The sequence below is a fragment of the Nicotiana tomentosiformis genome, chromosome 5, assembly GCF_000390325.3.
Source record: "Nicotiana tomentosiformis chromosome 5, ASM39032v3, whole genome shotgun sequence".
Lineage (NCBI taxonomy): Eukaryota > Viridiplantae > Streptophyta > Magnoliopsida > Solanales > Solanaceae > Nicotiana > Nicotiana tomentosiformis.
The window spans coordinates 42,151,857-42,172,023 of NC_090816.1; the positions used below are offsets into that span (position 1 = coordinate 42,151,857).

The window sequence follows — 20,167 nt, forward strand, 5'->3', positions numbered from 1 at the left end:
CTAACTACTCGTTGGCCCATTCTTATATCGATATTCTGCAAAATCATTCTTAGGTTATTTCCTTTGTCTTAACTTACATCTCGCACTGGCTCCTTATCTATCAATAACATCTTGAGCAAGAACCCTTACTTCCTCTCCTTAATGTCGTGCTTGCACAATGTTCTGGAATCGTAGCATATCTATAGGATTTGAATAAGTGCAATCTCATCCCTTTCTCATTTTTATCGCATTCTTCCTTTACCATTTCATAGTTACTACAACCACTTAATTATGACTCAATGCCACATTACTCCATATTCCCCCCTTTAGGGGAGTACTAAGACTGGTGATACGATAATCTACGTATAGATGTTTTACCTATTCATCTTTGGAGTCTTTTCACATCATCGATAGCCCTTACTTGCCTTGCGGAAATCCTTCTATACCAAGGATAACAAATTTCCTTACTCGCGAGGGTGACACTTAGTATAATTGGCACATACGGTCCGTTAAGCTTAAGTTTGCTCACATTGCTTGCTTTAGGGAGCGTCTTCCTGAATGACCATTCTTTGAATTTCTCATGAATCTTCTTCCGTTATCCATTCTATTGTCACCGAAACGTAATATGAAATTCTCATTATGCTGACTATTTTCCAGTCACTTAGTCCTTAACTCACATTTAGTTTATCTTGTTCACCAGCCCATACTGATTTCTATTATTCTGGGGTCTAACTTTTTCTTCTAGTAATCACGTTAGAGTCACGAACTTATTCCTCCAAATGAGGGTATGACTGTATGGCCTTTACTCTTTTGTGGTCTCAAGGCCTGTCACCTTTCGTCTTTTTCATTCAATTAACTATAGACTCTGTAATATAGTCATTTTTTTGTCCTACCGTTGTCATCCATGTATCACATTAACTCTCTTCTTATTTCCCTGCTAACATTTCTGTCTATCACTTTATTTTGAAAACCTCAATAAGACATTCTTTTGCTTTTAGCTCCCCTTTGCTCCATCTACTGGCACTTCGGGTTGCCTAACATTTTCTGTCTACTAGGAACGGGAGCTACACTAAGATAATATTTATCCCTTCCAGGATTCCAGTGCCTATCCTTGTAGTACTCATATCTAGCTGTATTATTTTAGAGTGCACCATCTATTAGCACGTTTGCAATATCCTTTAGAACTGTCAACTAACGCAAACAATCCATCCATCATTTTGGGTCACTCTAACCCCAGCTAGATCCTGATATCATGCCTTCTCTTATACTACTTATGTTAGCCCCCATAGGGCATAAATGAGATGGGTCTGGCCAAATGTACATACCACTATTATTGTTGAAGGTAACTCAAAAGGCTTATATTCCTCTGCCTGGATTGTAAATACAGATAATTTTCATTAACTGGGCGCCCCGTACCCTTTTTCATCTTGCTTCTTTTACTTGTTGAAACTTGTATCTATCTTCTAAATCTCTCATTGCCTTTCACCATATGGGTGGATAGATATTCCTGCCTTAAGGCTCCTTATTAAAAAGGCTTACACGTCTTAGTACACACATGATCTGTTGAAGACTTTTCATTGATCTATCATAAGCATCATGCAAAATCGAGTTCCTCTGACTCAACTCTTTCACATCCACATGCAATCTCTTACCAACCGTCTTTTTAGACGTAGGCATCGTCATATTAGAAATAAGATAGAGTTTAGGAAATTGAGTTCCTACAACTGAGCTCTACCACACGATCTAGAGTAAGAAGAAAGAGTGACAGTCCCAAATGCCCTGTAGCCTCCTGCTTATAAGTGTGGTGCACAACACACCCATAAATAAGACTCTACTAGATACTTCTTGTAGACATCCCTAGGACAGAACTGCTCTAATACCATTTTTGTCATGACCCAAACCGATGGGCCGCGACAGGCACCCGGTACCTTACTCAACCGAGTACCAACGTAACGTATCTTTCTTATTACTTTATCATATACACGTGACATACGGGCCTAATAGGCAAACATGATCATTTATAAATTCAAAACATAAGCCGACAAGGCCGTACAATCTTTCACGTACACGACATTTGTCTACAAGTCTCTAAGAGCATATAATTGTCATAGAGGTTGGGACAGAACCCCGCCATACCAAACCATACACATCTAAATCATACTGACCAAACAAGCAACTTCGGAGCAAATGGAGTGCAGCAATATCTTCTACTGAGCTGATCGCCTACTTGGAGGACTCTCGACCTGTCTATCGAGACCTGCGGGCATAAAACGCACCATCCCCAGGTAAAAGGGACGTCAGTACACATAATGTACCGAGTATGTAAGGAATGAAAATCAGTAAATAATAGACATGAGAGAAATATGGAGTAAAAGACTCGACATGTATGTCTGCATAGCTCTGTGAATTATTTTATTTTTATAATGTCATGCATATGGGTATAAATGTCATACCATGTATAGGTATATGTGTTCATAAAATCATCAAGCCTCTAAGGGCATCCCATCATATCATTTCGGCCACTGTGGGCAAATCATCAACGTATACCAGCAGATCAGGTGGTGGTGCGTATATAACGCCATAACCTTTTTTCATATCCCATATACATATAATATACATATATACGCGTATATAACACCATCTAGTCATGGGTCAATGTATATGTATAAATGCATGAAATGCATAAGAAATACGTTAATAATGTTTTCTCGGAATGTCATAAAAATAATATGCCTTAAGAAATACGTTAATAAGATTTTCTCGGAATGTCATAAAAGTAATATGCATGTCGGATAAATTTTATCAAATACGTATTTTTCTGAGAACCATGAACAGAAGATATAATAATAATTCACATGGGGAATCAAGAATATAGACACCCCTAATATTTCTATGAATAGAGTCATTTATGAAAATTTTACATTTACTCGTTTCGTTTGTATCGTATTGATCATGCCAAAAGAAATAAGGGATAGCCCTAACATACATGGAGTAGGGAAAAATACGCATAATATTCTTGTAAAAGATTACACCGTATTTCTTTAGAACAGCAAAATTTTACGTTGTTACGGTTCTAACAGTTCTCGTTGGAATTGTTTGGTTGCAAGAATTTAGTTGAAACCTTGTAGGAAAATTTGGTTGCAAGAATTTCGTTGGAAGCTTTGTTTTGGATGGAGTTTAGCGTCTATTAGTGTCTTGAATTGTAACTGGAATTGTTTGGTTTCATGTAGGAACTTGAATTGTAGGAAGTGCTGTCGTTCTTGTTATTTCTCTCTTAATAATGGTCGAATGTCATTTTACTTGGTCTTAGAAAAATTCCATAACTTACTAATAGACAGACCAAGTATCTATACGTGTAAACAAGATGGCCTTTTGCCTTATTACTCATTTTATGCATCTTGCCACTTTGGCTTAGTCTATGCCATGTGGCAATCCCCAAAAGACACTTATCCACCTAATATTATAATAATCTCCACAATTAATCAATTATTCACATAATTAAGAATTATCTCAAATTATCTAGAATACTACTCACTTTTAACTCACATTACTATCATGGTCATGTGGTACCTTGCATGGTACTAGTCCATAAGTACCGGATATTTTAGCTAGGTCCGTATTTTATCTCAAAATGTCAACTTCGACGAAAATTTATTTTCTTCGATTTGCTTACCCTCTCATCTTCACGAATTTATTCATCACTTGTTTGAAATAGCATAATGCTTATAATCTCAAAATAATCTCATTCCCGAACTTACATTGATTAACTTACGACGAAACTTTAACCTACGAAAATATGGGATGTAATATCTCATTTTTGAGATTTTACCAATTTGCTTATGGCATACTTTTACGTACGAAAATAAGGGGTGTAACAAGATATATGTTCAGCAAGTATCCCAAATGCTTTATTCATGTTATGTTATCGATTGAGGATGTGTTAAAATATGGGTTGTACATTAATAATATTTCGACTTCAAGTCAAGTTCAAATGAAGGCTATTATGCCAAATTTTGTGAAGAATCTCTATGTGCCTTAGACTCTTAATTGGTCACATGTGTGCTATATTCCTTGATTTGAATTGTTATTGGTATTTTTGATGATGTTGATGTTAGAAAGTAAAAAGGTGAGCATGAAATACTAAATACGGCCAATGGCCAAGAATGATCTTATAATTTATGGCCATTAGTGCCAATGAAGTGAAAAGATGTGAAAGTAATATGAAATGCGATGATTGATACAAAAAAGTTGATGTCTCAAATAAGGCAGCCTAGTCGGTCGGGTCGTGATCGGACACCATGCCGCACACATGGTAGTGATTGTGCTGGAAATTGTAATTGAAATTGTGATTGTGGTCGATGTTCCTAAAGGATAGCCTAGACGATCGGGTCGTGATCGGACTCTGTGTTAAAGACGGTGGTACTAATACTGAAAGAAATTGTGGTTGATGTCTCTAATGAGATAGCCTAGCCGATCAGGTCGTGATCGGACTCTGTGCTGAGAGTACGGTAGTACTGGTTTTGTGAATAATGGTATTGTGAATAATGGTACTGTGGACAATGGTATATTGATACTGAAAATCTCCCAATGTGAGATATGGAAATTAATTAAAACACTGTCTTGATCCTAAATTGAGGTTTGATGTTGATTAAAACTTCCATTAACATTATGATAATCTTGTTCGTATTATTTGTCATTCTATTGAGAGGGTGTTTAGTTATACATACTACTGCTATTCGACAATACTAACGTCACTTTTGCCGGGGGCGCTGCATCTTTAAATGGATGCAGGTGGTTCCACAGCAGGAGATATTGATCAGTGATAGAAGTACACCTTCTTCCCAGCTGACTTGGTGAGCCCCACTTCATCCCGAGGTCATGTATCTTTTGTACTTTGTGTATTCTGTTTGAGGTATAATCGGGGCCTTGTTGCTGGCATTATCATTGTACTCTTCTTTAACTATAGAGGCTCCGTAGACATAGTGTAGGTTGTGTATTGGTGCTGGGAAAGTTAAAATATATATTATGTTGTGGTTGTATTACTTGTCCATTTGAGGCTTTAAAAATAATAAACTATTGGAAATGAATTGGTATTGTTGACGTGAACACTTTTTTGTCTAATTAATAAAAATATGTATTATCTCCATTCGTGGATGAGTTTGGGTAGAAGAAAATCAAACAGGCTTGCTCGATTGGGTTCACTCGGTTTAGCGCCGGTCGCGCTCTTCGGTTTTGGGGCGTGATAATAATTCCACGCGGATCATACCTATGGCTCGTTGTCCTCCTTGGTTGAAACCATGGATTGTTAGGTTACTTTTGGATAGATCATCAATAGAGATCCCAAGATTTTTTAGCACCATCTTTGGCATGATGTTGACAGCCGAACCATCATCAACAAGTATGCGATTGAGATGTTGTTCCCGAATGGCCCCTACAATGAACAAAGGTCTGTTATGTGGCCTAGACCCCAGCAGCAAGTCATCATCTGTGAAGGAAATTGTTGCACAACATGTGACAACTTTTCCGTTATCATGATGTTCTTGTGTTTTTATTGGAGCGAGCTCATTGTTGCTTTCCTTTGTTTCGTCAGTACTAGAAACTACATGAGTTGCACCAACGTGACCTCCATGAAAGAATTTTTCAGGAAAGAATTCAGGCAATGTGATGGCCTTTCGGAACTTCGGCGATAAGGCACCGTTAATCTTCTTGCTAATAGAAGATTTGATAATTCTTGGTGGTTGTAGCTTATCCACATCGCTTATTTTTGCACTTGGCTTAGGATGTGGTAGCCTCAAAACTTCTTGATGTCTTCATTTCTTATGAGTGACTAGAGTCCAACCCTCATCATCTTTGTCTTTGGACTGAGTGTCTAGCTCTAGTGAACCTTCAAGAGTTTTCCCTGGAAGATCAACTTCAGGGCTCGAAACTTCCAAATTGTAAGAAGGCGGTGCTTGACGCATTCTACAACCTTGAACACTTCTTTTACTGGAGCGCGATACTTGCATTATTTGCTTCTGCTGTTTCATCTATGTCTATCATGATTTATCCAACACTTACAAGAGCCATGATTTTCTCCTTTAGGATGAAGCATTTCTCTGTAGGGTGGCTAATGACGCGATGAAACTTGCAGTATTTCGGATCCCCAAATTTACCAATTTTCTCAGGCCTTTTTGATTCAGGGAGATCAATGACTTTCTTGGTCAGCAATTAATCGAGGATCGTGGGTACGTCTGAATCTGGAAACAGATAAACCTTCACCTCCAATTCCTTCAAGGTTGGACGACGTTTCTCCTCTTTAGGATATTGACTTGGGGTCTTATCCTCCTTGACCTTTTGCTTAGTCATGACTTTCACATAAGTTGCTTTCACCGCCATAAATTCTTTGGTTTGGTTCTTTGATGCAACATTTTTCTTGAACTCCTTCTGATCAGCGAATGGAGATGCCTTTCCATGGCTTGTGATGCTTAACTCCATGTCGTGAGCTCGCGTTGCATGTTCTTCAAAAGTTTACGGTTTGATCCCTTGTAGGATGTACAAAAGGCCCCAGTGCATTCCTTGAATGTACATCTCCACAACAGATATTTCTGAAAGGCGATCCTTGCAGTTCAAACTTAATGCCCTCCAACGATTGACGTAATCCACCATGGGCTTGTCCTTCCTTTGCTTGGTGTCTGTCAACTCTATCATTCTTACAGTTCTTCGGGTACTATAAAAATGATTGAGGAATTCCTTCTCAAGTTGCTCCCAACTATCAATGGACTCGGGCTCCAAGTCAATATACCAGTCAAATGTGTTCCCTTTCAGCGAACGAACAAACTGCTTTACCAAAAGGTCACCATGCGTTCCAGCATTGCTACAAGTCTCAACAAAGTGGGCAATATGTTGCCTTGGGTTTCCTTTGCCATCAAATTGATGCAGCTTTGGTGGCTGATAATTGATTGGCATAGTTAGACAATTAATACTCTTAGTATAAGGCTTAGAGTAGTACAATGAAATTTGTGATGGTCCGCCGTATTGAGCTCTGATTGTGTTTGTTATCATGTCTTGCAATTGTTGGACAGATAATGCCCCAACCGAAGTGGATTGTTGTTCCCTCTTAATGCTGAACTTGGCAAGCGATTCCTCAACAACAATTATTTGCGAGGTGAAGACAGGTGAACGAGGAGGGATGTGGTTTGACTCTCCGGGTGCATAGGCCTCAAGTTTGTTCATGATTTGAGCGATTTGAAGGTCTTTGTCTTCAACAAATTTCTTCAAGACTTCTATAGTATGTTCCATCATGGCAAACGTTTTGTCCACGTTAGTTGCGTCAGTCATCAAGGCGTTGACTTTCGTTGAAATCGGAGAATCCACTAAATCCTCAAATCCTCCAAGGTTTGCGGCTGTTTGAGAAAGTTTGTCAAATATCGAGAATGGGGTATTGCCCCCAGAGATTGTGGTTGCGGGTGTCATATGAGATCTGCTCTTCTTTGCCATCTCCAAAGAGGCAAAGTATTTAGATCCATCCAGGCCACTAGCATTGAACTTGCTTCTAGTGATTAGGCCAACATGACTGAGCTCAGCGGATGCGGCAGCAGCAGTATCTTTGCATGAAACATCACACTTGCGGAAGACCATTGTAGCAGTAGATCTGAAGTTTGCAATTTTCAACTTGTAAGAAGGACAGATGAAGGGCAGAATGAGTCCTACTGGGCGTGCGAAAATTTGTTCGCAACAAATTTTCGTCGTACGAAAAATAAACTGCAACAAAAATAATATGAAGAAAAAGAGATTTTATTGATAAATATTTGTGAGTACAATTCTATATATCCCTTGATTCTCCTCTCTAAAATTCTCCGTGATTCGAGGGCTTGAGAAGCATATTTCTCGAATGTAAGATGATGTAGACCTCCTTGTGGTGTATTTAATCGCTAAGAACGACGAGCAACACTTTGTTGTTACGGGTTGATCTCCGGGAAGAACTCCGTTGATTACTCCTTTGTTGAAGAACTATGCACTTGATGATTGATCTCTTTGTTTGTGGATGCCTTTACCAATTGCGGAATATTCTTCTCCAACTCTGCATGTCTTGAGAGTTATATAACCCCTCTATTTATAGTTATAGAGGATGGACAATCCAGCTACATATGAACTCTCTTGCTTGATTCTGATTGGCCCATGTCATTCTAGCCACTTGGCGACCTGTGGTTGGTTATTGCTTTTTGACTTGGATTGCCACATCATTTAACACGTGGCGACATCTTTTTGGCTTGCAGTTTGACTAGATATGTTTCCCGATCCAAACTCCCTCCGTAGCTGATGATGGTCTAGGCCAACTTTGCACTGCTTCCACCTTCTTCTGATCCACATGGATCCCATCACTCAATACTACATGACCCAAGAATGCCACTAAGTTTAGCCAAAACTCACACTTTGAAAATTTTGCATATAACTTCTTTTCTCTCAAGATATGAAGCACATTCATCAGGTGTTGCTCATGATCCTCCCGAGTCCGGGAGTACACCAGAATGTCGTTAATAAACACAAAGATGAATGAGTCAAGATAGGGCTGGAACACACAGTGCATCAAGTGCTTAAAGGTTGTTGGGGCATTGGTCAGCCCATATGACATCACAAGAAACTTGTAGTGACCATACCGAGTCCTGAAAGCAGTTTTCGGGATATCTGGCTCCCGAATATTCAATTGATGATAGCTGGAACGTAAATCAATCTTGCAAAATACCCTGGCACTCTATAGCTAATCAAATAAATCATCAATATGAGATAATGGATACCTGTTCTTCACTATAACTTTGTTCAACTGGCGGTAATCAATACACATCTGCATAGAACCATCCTTCTTCTTCACAAATAAGACAAGAGCATCCCAAGGTGACACACTGGGCCGAATGAAGCCCTTATCAAGCAATTCTTGTAACTGTTCCTTCAACTCCTTCAACTCAGGAGGAGCCATACGATACGGAGAAATAGAGATGAGCTGAATTCCCGGCAACAAATCAATGCCAAAATCAATATCTCTGTCGGGCGGCATGCCCGGAAGATCGACTGGATATACATATGGAAAGTCTCTCACTACTGGGACTGACTCAACTGTAGGGGTATCAATACTGACATCTATCATATAAGCTAGATATGCATCACACCCCTTCTCAACTATTCATTGAGCTTTAAGAAATGAAATAACTCTGCTAGGAGTATACTCTAAGGTACCTCTCCACTCAAATCGCGGTAAACCTAGCATAGCCAACATCACGGTCTTAGTGTGACAATCAAGAATAGCATAATGGGGCGACAACCAGTCCATGCCCAAGATAACATCAAAGTCTACCATGCTGAGTAATAATAAATCGGCTTTGGTCTCAAAACCACTAAGAGAAATCAAACACGACCGATACACGTGGTCCACAACAAGAGAATCTCCCACATGAGTAGACACATACACAGGGGAACTCAAAGAATCCCGAGATACGCCCAAATACGGGGCAAAAAAAGAGGACACATAGAAATATGTAAAGCCTGGGTCAAATAATAGCGACGCATCCCTATGACAGACCAGAACAATACCTGTAATGACATAGTTGGAAGCAACTGCCTCTGTACAAGCCAAAAGAGCATAATATTTGCATGTCCTCCCTCTTTAGGGCAACCTCGACCTCCCCGACCTCCACCTTGAGCTGGCTGAGGAGGTGGGGCAGTAGCTGGTGCTGGAACCATAGCCTGAGGACCCAGTGGAGCACGTGGTGGCTGAGAAGTCTGTGGAGGTGCACCTCTCCTAAATCTGGGGCAATCCTTCACCATATGGAGAGTGTCGCCACACTCAAAATAAGCTCTCCAAGAGTGTGACTGCTGTGACTGGCTCGGGCTATGTTTGCTGAGCTGGCCGCTAAAAGCACCCGAGCAGGAGGCACACTAGATACTGGCGGTGCATAATAAGGCTCATGGGGCCTATAAGGGGTTGGAACACCACTGGCGGCTGGAAGAGCTGAATATACGGGGCGACTCACATAACCATGGCGAAATGCTGGGGCATAAGCACCAGAATAAGAACCAGTCTCTCGAGACCTCTTAGCCTCTCTCTCCTCTCTATCCCGGGCAAGCATGCCCTCCAATCTCCTGGCAATACTTACAACCTGCTGGTAAGAGATATCCATCTCCAACTCCCTGGCCATACTGATCCTGATGCTGGGGTGGAGTCCTTCAATAAAGCGACGAACCCTCTCCCGAACTGTAGCAACCAAGGCTGGTGCATGTCAGGCCAAATCACTGAAACGGACTGCATACTCTGACACAATCATAGAACCCTGGCGCAACTACTCAAACTCAGCGCGACATGCATCCCTGAGGCTCTTAAGGACATACTCTCTCAAAAACATATCCGAGAATTGAGTTCATGTGAGTAAGGCTGCCTCATCTAGACTACTCAACTCATAAGCACGCAACCACTGATAGGCTGCTCCTCTAAGTTGGAAAGTGATAAAAGAAACCCCACTCGTCTCTGCTATGCCCATAGTATGGAGAATATGATGACACTCCTCCAGAAAATCCTGAGCATCATCTGTAGCCGATCCGCTGAAGGTAGGTGGGTGGTACTTCTTATACCTTTCAACTCTGAGTTGCTCCGCCTTAGAAGCGGATGTCCTAGTCTCATGATGAACCGGAGCTACCGGCTGCATCGATATAATCTTTGGAACCTGGTCGGCATGAGCCCGCAACTCTGGAGTATCGACGACGGGAGTCTATGCTCCTCCCCCGGCCTGAGATGTGGCAGGAGTAAGTGGAATCAATCCAGCCTGAGCTAAGGTGCTGAACATGCCCAAAAACTGAGCTAGGGTCTCCTAGAGAGCTGGTACCGCAACAAATGCCTCAGGTGTCTGCCCTCCAGCTGGAGCTACTGGGGGCTCCTCTGTGGCAGCTCGTGCAGGTGCCCTGGCTGTACCGCGTGGATGTCCTCGACCTCTACCCCGGCCCGACCTCTCGCGGCTCTAGCAGGGGGCGTGGGTGCCTGGTATCAGATCTGCATGTACGTGTCCTCACTATCTGTGAGAGAATAAAATACAAAAGTTTAGAATTTTTTTTTTGATGTCAACAAATTTTGCTCGACAAGGAATCAAAGAACTATAATTTTTTCTAACAGTTCCATAGCCTCCCGAAGATAAGTACGGACGTCTCCGTACCGATCCGCACAACTCTAATAAACCGTCTTGTGACTCACAACACCTATGAACCTATAGCTCTGATACCAACTTGTCACGACCCAAACTCCCTCTGCATAACGTCGTGACGGCACCTAGTCTCTATGACTAGGTTAGCCTAACAAATTGCGGAATGTAACAAAAACGAAAGTAAAACTTGGCAACTAACAGTAGTGGATAACTAAATAACTAATAACAATGCCGCTCGGCATGTGCAATAACCAATACTCTATAATACACAGTCTTCCCAAAACCCGAAACATCATAAGTCACAAGCTACAGAAGGAAACTAGTATCTCTATACACCAGAGTCTAACAAAAGAAGTACGGAAGGTAAATGACATAGGAGAGAATAGAGGGGGACTCCGAGGTCTGCGGATGCAGCAGATGTACCTTAAAGTCTCCGTACAATAGCAAGCACTCTCAGCTAGTAGCGGGGTTGATAAGAAGCACCTGGATCTGCACACAAAAACATGTGCAGAAGAGTAGCATGAGTACACCATAACGGTACCCAGTAAGTGCCAAGACTAACCTCGGTAGAGTAGTGACGAGGTCAGGTCAGGCCCACTGGTATATAATAAATAAAGCAGGAAAATATAACAGTATAATAAGAGACTGGAATTTAACAAAAAGAAAACACAGCGATATAACAATGCAACACACAGGGATAAACAGCAGGGGATCTCCCGAGATACCGTCTCGTAGTCCCAAAATAAATATGTAGGGAGAACTCCCTAGGTACCGCCTCGTAGTCTCAAAAGTAAATATACAGGGAGAACTCTCGAGGAACCGCCTTGTAGTCTTAAAAGTAAATATGCAAGGAGAACTCCCGAGGAACCGCCTCGTAGTCTCAAAAGTAAATATGCAGGGAGAACTCCCGAGGAACCGCCTCGTAGTCTCAAAAGTAAATATGCAGGGAGAACTCTCGAGGAACTGCCTCGTAGTCTCAAAAGTAAATATGTAGGGAGAACTCCCGAGGAACCGCCCTGTAATCTCAAAAGTAAACACACAACTCAACCGATAAATACCATAGTTAACAACACGAATTCTAGAGTTAAGACTGATAAAGAACAAGGAAAAACAGGAAAATCAGCTAGGTATGCTTCACAGAGTTCAAATAAGCAGTTAAATCACATAGACATGCGATATCAGGCTAATCAGGATAACTATGCATGTTAGAATAGCTCAATTAAGAATGAAAACAGACTAATACTCATTTAAACGGTATAACTCAAATTAAAGGAAAAACATGTTACTACTCAGTAAAATAAATCAGATTTTTCAACAAATAGCCCGTATACGTACTCGTCATCCCACGTACACGGCGCTCACATATCACGACAGTACCAAATCCTAAGGAAATTTTCCCCACACAAGGTTAGGCAAGCCACTTACTTCGAACCAAGCTCAATCAATCGGTGACAATGCCTTTTCCATGAATATCCAACTCCGAATGGCCCAAATCTAGGCAAAATCAATTACATAATATAAAGATAACTACAAGGAACTAATCTAGCTAATGAAATCAAAGCTAAAGCAAGAAATTGGAAAACCGCCCTAAAAAGCCTCCCCGGGCCCACGTCTCGGAATCGGGTAAAAGTCACAAAATATAAATACTCATTCACTCATGAGTTCACTCATACCAAAATTACTCAAATCCGATACCAAAATCTCGATCAAAATGCCAAAATTCGGCCTAAGAACTTTTCTCTACTTTTCCCTAAATTTTCAACCCCAGATCCGAAATTAAATAGAGAAAACAACTATAGATTAATGGAATACAACCAAAAACGAGTTAGGAATCATTACCCTAAAGCTTCCTCTGAAAATTCATCGAAAAATCGCCAAATTCCGAGATCTCAAGTCCAAAAATGAAGAATGAAATCAAACCCTCACACTTAGCTCTTTTTCTGCCAGAGATCTCGCTTCTGTGAGCCTTCAACCGCATCTGCGGTCCCGCACCTGCGGAATTTCCATCGCAGGTGCGGATTTCACTTAAAACTCATCGCCTGCTTATGTGGTCAAAAGGTCGCGCCTGCGTGTACGCACCTGCAGACCTATGTCCGCTTCTGCGGTCCCCCACTGCGATCTATTCAGCGCATCTGCGGGCATCGCAGATGCGGAACTCACCTCGCACCTGCGACCCCTGACCATTCCTTCCAAAATCTCTTCTGCGCTTAATCATTGGTACGTGCGGCTTCGCATCTGCGGCCTCCCCACCGCAGGTGTGAAAACACCAAATGCCTGAAAGCTTCAGCAATTTCCTAAGTCCATTATTTCTTCCGTTAAGCATCCAAAACACACTCGAAGCCCCCGGGACCCCAACCAAACATACCAATAAATCCTAAAATACCATACGAACTTAGTCGAGCCCTCAAACCACATCAAATAACGCTAAAATCACAAATCATCCTCCGATTCAAACTTAAAGTACTTGAAACTTCCAAATTCGACAACTGATGCCAAAACCAACCAAACCACGTCCGATTGACCCCAAAATTTACACACAAGTCGTATTCAACCCTATGGACCTATTCCAACTTCCGAAATCGAAATTCGATCCCGATATCAAATATTCCACTACCGGTCAAAATCTCCAAAACTTTGACTTTCTCCATTTCAAGCCGAAATGAGTTACAGACCTGCAAAACAAGAATCCGGACATGCCCCTAAGTCCAAAATCATCTAACGGAGCTAACAGAACCGGCGGAACTCCATTCCGGAGTCGTCTTCACACAGTTCCGACTACAGTCCAAAACTTAAGGCTTAAACCTCCGTTTTAGGGACTAAGTGTCCCAAAACACTCCGAAAACCAAAACGAAACCTCCCAACAAATCACGATAGCAGAAAATAGGTACGAGGGAAGCAGTTAATAGGGGATCGGGGCTATAACTCTCAAAATGATCGACCAGGTCGTCACAATATGCCATGTCACTTGACACATGGCATGAGTCTGGGCCTTAAGATAAAATGAACCTTGGGCTCGAAAATAATAAAATGGACTAATTTAACGTGTAAAGCCCAAATTAATTATTTAACCCAGTTGAATTTAATCCAAATTTTGTATGGATTAGACCCAATAAATTTTATATGTCTACAGTACATCACATTCAAACACATAACATTTAGCACATAAGTTCACTTTGAGAAGAATTTCCTCAAGTCAAGGTTAGTCTATATACTTACCTTCTCTAAAGTAGGCTTTAACCTTCAAAATATTTTTTTCTTTATCTTCAACCTCAAAACGTCCACAACTATAGAAGTCAATTTAAAATGATAATGCTTCAATCTTTAATAAAATGTCAAATGTCAATAAAAAGTCAACTCGGACCCACGTGGTCAAAGTTGAAATTACGCCCAAATCCCAGTGAGCCATAACATCTGGAGTCCAAATATGCATTTAGTTTCTAAATTCGACTCCAAATCAGAGTTCTAAATCACGAAATATAGTTTTTAAGGATTTGAACAAAACCCTAATTTCTATTCTTTAATTTCGTATTTTGGATGCAAAAATCAATGGGTATTCATGATCCATGGGCAAATCTCCTTCACAAACATCTTTTTCGCTCTCCAAAGCTGAAAACTAGTAAAAATAAACAATTCTCGAAATTCGGGAGATAAAATACCTCGGGGCCAAATATACTCGTCGCTGTCGTTGCCAGAGGCATCACGATCATGATGCCAAAGATGAAATCTACCCTTCGTGATTGCGAAGACCCCCATCGCAACCGCGATGAACAAATATCCCCCTGCCCAATTTCTTCTTCGGGATCGTGAGCCTCAGCTTCGTGATCGTGATGCACTATTGTGCATCAGAAAATCTACAGCTTTATTTGCTCCAAGTTGCTCTGAAACCATTTTGAAACTCACTCGAGCCTCTTGGGACCCTTTAAAAACCATCCCGACTAGTGCATATACCATATAAGAACTTATCCAAGGGCTCAAAATACGTACAAAAGTACCATAACTAAGAATCAAGATCCAAACTAGCTTATGAACTCTCTTAAGTTATTCAAGTTCCAACTTCCACAAGATACTTCTAAATCGCACTTGAGTCCCTCGGATGGTGAACTGAACATACGACCAGGTCCAACATTATCATACAAACTTATAAAAACCTTCCAATCATGATTCTAAGTTTATTTACTCAAAATATTGACTTTGGTCAACTCTCTTAAATTAAGGCCTCTAGTTAGCAACTAAGTGTTCCAAAATACCCCGGAATTGCCTGGTATCCGTGCTATCCATACCTGCAAGTCATAAAGCAACAAATAAGCCTACACGAAGTCTCAAATAGAAAATAGGGGTTCGAGAACTCAAAATAGCCGGTTGAATCGTTACAAGTTTCGTTAAAGGTATTCAGAATATAAAGAAGTAAACATAAGAAAAAGTTGAGGATTCAATATCTATTATATATACATAAAAACTACTTTTACTTTATACATCTAGTGTAAATTTGAGGCGAAAGGGATTCAAATGAATCCCTCAGTAGCTCTGCCCCTAGATCGAAAGTTTTACATGAATATAACAGTTTATTTTTAATTAAGGGAAGATACTTTGACGTTTGCGTTTGTTTGAAATACACATGGGCAATCTGCCAAACACATGTTTTGAAGAAAATCGACGACAAAATAATGATTTTCGCCTATAAGAAAAGTTTTCCATGAATAAATGCGATTTCTATGAATTGAAGTTGGGGTAATTCAGTTTAAATTTCGAGTTCGACTCTTGAGTATGAAAAATAATTCTGGCAGAAAGCGTTTTTTCTCTAATGCGGCTTACGCAGCGTGAAATCGAATTAGCAGGAGCTCCAATACAAATATCAGACACCGGGTAAAAAATAAATAAACTATTGTTCCTTCTTTTATCATTTTCTTTCTCTAAATCTATGAATTTTAGACAAGACAAGCAACAATATTTTTCCATTAAATGAGAAGTATCGGTGTGTAGATGAGAAAAAACAGTAGCCGTGTTCGTCATCAAAGTACTTTTAATTCTCACCTTCCATGCTTTAATAAGTTTCAAGCGGAAATAAAGGAATATTACACCTGTTCTTAATAATTATTGAAAGTGGAACAACAATTGGATTTTATAAAGCTAAATCTACCAACCAAATATCATGAACATAGTTCGCAATTTGGTGTTTTCAGAAGATTAGTTTTTTAAAAGGTCCTTAAACCATATTCATTTGATTTCTGATAATTAAAGTGTCTTTTTTAAGTCCCAAATAATTATGGCGGACTATCTTTTAGTACTTTATTTGTGTATGTGATTATGTAAAGAAGGCAACCAACAATTAAAGGTTTAATCAAAAATAAATAAATCTAAATAAGGCAAAGAAAGTAGAAGCAAAGAGGAAAAAGGAACAGAATGAGAATGCAGTGTTGCATTATCAAAATTACAAAAGACTCGCGTGCAGAGAGTATTTACAATTCTTTTGTACGTAATATCGGCCATCATCATGAAACGCAATAAATTATTGTAGTCCCTACTATTAACATTAATTAACTTGCTACCACCATTCTCATTTCTCACCTACCACATCCTAACTACGCCACCCAGGAAAGCGGTGGCTTCCGCTTCTCTCCGCCGTCTACAACCTTCCCACAATCTAACTATGTTACCGTCAATAACATGCAAATCTTGGTAACTATACCACCCAATTTCCCCTTTTTTTGTTCTAATAACTTTTTCCCAACTCTGATACCAATCATTACACATTAAATCCTCCACTTCTACAGTACCATTGTTCGATAATATGGAACTCTTTACCCACTGACTGGAAATTCTGGATTCTCCATGGTCTTCTTTATCTGTGCTATCGCGGCAGTCCACATCATCATTACATGGTCCAAGGACATTATCCGCCTTATAGTACGCAGTGAATCTCCCTTTTGTGCTGTCTACTCTGTGAAACGGTGATATAGTAGTTGGAGCTGTTATTGAGGGTCCCCTAGAAGTTGAAGCAGGCTCATCAGCTGCCACCGTCTCACCATGTTCTGACGGTGGTACAAACGCTGTCCGCGGCAGCGAAGGAGATGAATCGTCGGAAAAATCTCCACGTACTAGTGCCGATTTCAACAATGCTGAGGATGTTTTGATCCTCCAGAAGCTGAAAGCCGCCGTTATCACCGCCAACCACGTCCATATATTGTTGACAACCGTAAAAAGTCCGAAACTCAAGTAGTTGAATGCTAAAGCTTCTAGCGGAGATTCCAATGCACTCATGATTTTACGAATTAGAGTGACAAAGAGCCAAAAAGAATAAAAGTGGATCGCTAATGGTGACTTGTTTTGCTAGCTTTAGAGAGAGGAGTGTGAGGAATTTATGGGAGTGGATGAGATAGAGAAAGAGCAAGTATCTAAATTTGATGCTAGGAATCGGGAATGAAGATGCTAAGGTAGATCCAAGTTCCTATTTCATGTACCACAATTTATGCTTTGGCAACTTGCAAGTGCGATATTTGGAGATACGTGTAAGGCCCGGAGCATTTGTCTATATTGGAAACTGCCTCACTTGGAGCCCGTTTGGCCCAAAATCTGAAAATTTTAAAAAATACTTTTTTTAGAAGTATTTTTTTCAAAATTACTTTTGAAAAAACAAATGCTTGTGTTTGACCAATTCATTTAATAAGTATTTTTTGCAATATTTGGTAAACAAATTATGTTTGACCAAATTTCTAAAAAGTGATTTTGAGTATTAAATTACCAAAAAGGATAATACCAAGGTCTTATAATTCTTTTAAAGAGAAAAAAGAACCTAAATATTTATCGTAAGAGACTTTTATTATTTTTTATTTTATTCAATTAAAATATAAAACATAAAGTAAACAAACATATTAAATATTTAAATTAATTTTACATATATAGTTAGTCCAAAGAATATAATATTAGCTAGTATAATTACTTATTGTTACATGATGATTTGAATAATCAACATACATATTCGGTATAAATTAGAAGTCTATTTCATAAATTACTATATATTGATAATCCACCATAAAATAATAAGTAAAGTCACTCACACATGATAATATTTCTCAACAATTTCATCTCTACTTCTATCACACAACGTCTCCATATTATTAGAAGACTTGCCTTACATTTTTAAAGAAAAATCAGAAGGTCGATCTCCTTCCTCAATCTCTGCAGTAATGTCTTCATTAGCATAATAGTTGAATTCGTTATTGGTAGAAGATTGTTGTCGGATAGAATTATGTATACCCATGGTGGTTATAACTGGATGATTCTGAGCGTCAAACTTGAAAGATGGCATTGAGCGTAAATATATTAAAAAAATATAAAACAAATAGTTAAGTATGTTTAATTTCAAATTCAAAAAGAGTAACTAATTATTAACAATACATAATGTATAATTTAATTTTTTTTTACAATTTAAATTCAAAAAGAGACTAATTGTTACCTAACTTTACTAACTTTGTTCCAAATTGTAAAGTGGCCTATTGTGAGGCTGCCACCTGGCATAATGTGAATGTCTTTTCTTTTTCTTTTAATAATATATAGATAGATTATGCAATGTAATTGTAAATTTATTATCTATTTTGTAGGTAATTTTTTTTTTTTTGCACGATAAGGAAGCTTATATTAATAATAAAGCAAAAGACTTACATAGTTACTACATAGTCCCTAAGGACATTACTATTGTTCAAAGCTACGAGGCTATTACAAACATTGGTACTTAAAAGTCTTGATCTAAAACAAAGACCTTGCATGTCCTTTTCCAATACAGTTTCAACAAAAAGAGGTGGACGAGCAAGGTAAAAACATCTATTAGGGTTGAAGTGCTTGATAGCTTCCTTTGCTAGTCGATCCGCTACTGCATTGCCTTCCCTGAAGTTATGCCTGATCATTGGTATTTTCAACTGGTGCATCAATAACCTGCAATTAAGTAAAGTATTGTAAGTAAGGGCATTGTCTTCATTAATCATTTTTATCATGTCTGAAGAATCTGATTTAATTTTCAGTATGGAGAATGACATATCCAAAGCTATTTTAAGGCCTTGCTCCAGTGCTAGTAACTCTGCCTGCAACGGATATGTTGCATAACAAGATTTGTAAAATCCCATAATCCAGTTGCCATAGTTATTATGAAAGGATCCTCCTATACCTACATGTAAATTTGTCCTTAAAAAAGTACCATCAATATTGAGCTTGATAGTGTTTTGAGGGGGTTTTGACCAACGAATGTCTATTTTGATTTTTGATTGTTGGGGGGGGGGATTTTTTTCAGTGAAGCAGTTGTATTTCCATGTTTGATAAAGAACTAGATTCATATTAAGATCTTGATCAAGGTTGTTCACATTATTATTATTTCTATTTTTCCAAAGATTCCAAATGGCAAAAGGAAAAATATTAACCTATTGACAATGTTGGTTACTGCCGTGTAGGTTAGAGTTCTTTAGGGTAATTAGCCAGTGAGTATCATCATCAGTTTGTTTCAGAATTAATCCAAGATTTAACCAGAAACAAGTAGCTATAGGACACTTAATGAAGATATGAGTGGCATCTTCTGGCCCTTCTTTGCAAACGGGACAATTGGTATCGATATTGATTCCAATATGGTGGAGGTAGGCTCTACATGGTATTTTATTGTACATGCACTGCCAGATAAAGAACTTAATTTCATTGGAGATTCCAAATCCAATTGTAATTAAGCTTCTTTTCCGGATTGATCGAGTAATTTTCTTGTATGAGCTTATAACACGACTTAGAGATAAACAAACCACTGCTACTTATATCCCAAGTCATATAATCCTTACCATTTAACTGGCTAGGGATAGGAGTGGCTTTAATTTTATTGATTAAGGAGCTGGGGAGATCAAAGAAGATTTTTGAAAAATCCCAGTTATCACCATTTATGAGGTGTTGTAGAGAGACACTACAATCCGATAGGTGGAGGGGGCCTTCAATACTATTTCTAAGTCTAGGGGCATTATGGGTCCATCTAGAGATCCAAACATTAATGTTAGATTTTC

At 39.3% G+C, this 20,167-nt stretch overlaps 2 protein-coding genes across 2 annotated transcripts; both read right to left on the reverse strand.

Moving 5' to 3' along the window:
- Positions 1-16,706: 16,706 nt before the first annotated feature.
- LOC104105301 (uncharacterized) lies at positions 16,707-17,399 on the reverse strand. The gene has a single exon (XM_009613560.2). The coding sequence runs from the start codon at positions 17,397-17,399 to the stop codon at positions 16,707-16,709; it is 693 nt and encodes a 230-aa protein (XP_009611855.1).
- Positions 17,400-18,796: 1,397 nt separating this feature from the next.
- LOC138892240 (uncharacterized) lies at positions 18,797-19,258 on the reverse strand. Its single transcript, XM_070175944.1, has one exon. It carries the CDS (start codon positions 19,256-19,258, stop codon positions 18,797-18,799), a length of 462 nt encoding a protein of 153 aa, XP_070032045.1.
- Between the last annotated feature and the right edge of the window lie 909 nt (positions 19,259-20,167).

Bases quoted from the DNA above. Each gene is read 5' to 3' on its own strand.
- LOC104105301 (XM_009613560.2), bottom strand. From the start codon at position 17,399: ATGAGTGCATTGGAATCTCCGCTAGAAGCTTTAGCATTCAACTACTTG.
- LOC138892240 (XM_070175944.1), bottom strand. From the start codon at position 19,258: ATGGGATTTTACAAATCTTGTTATGCAACATATCCGTTGCAGGCAGAG.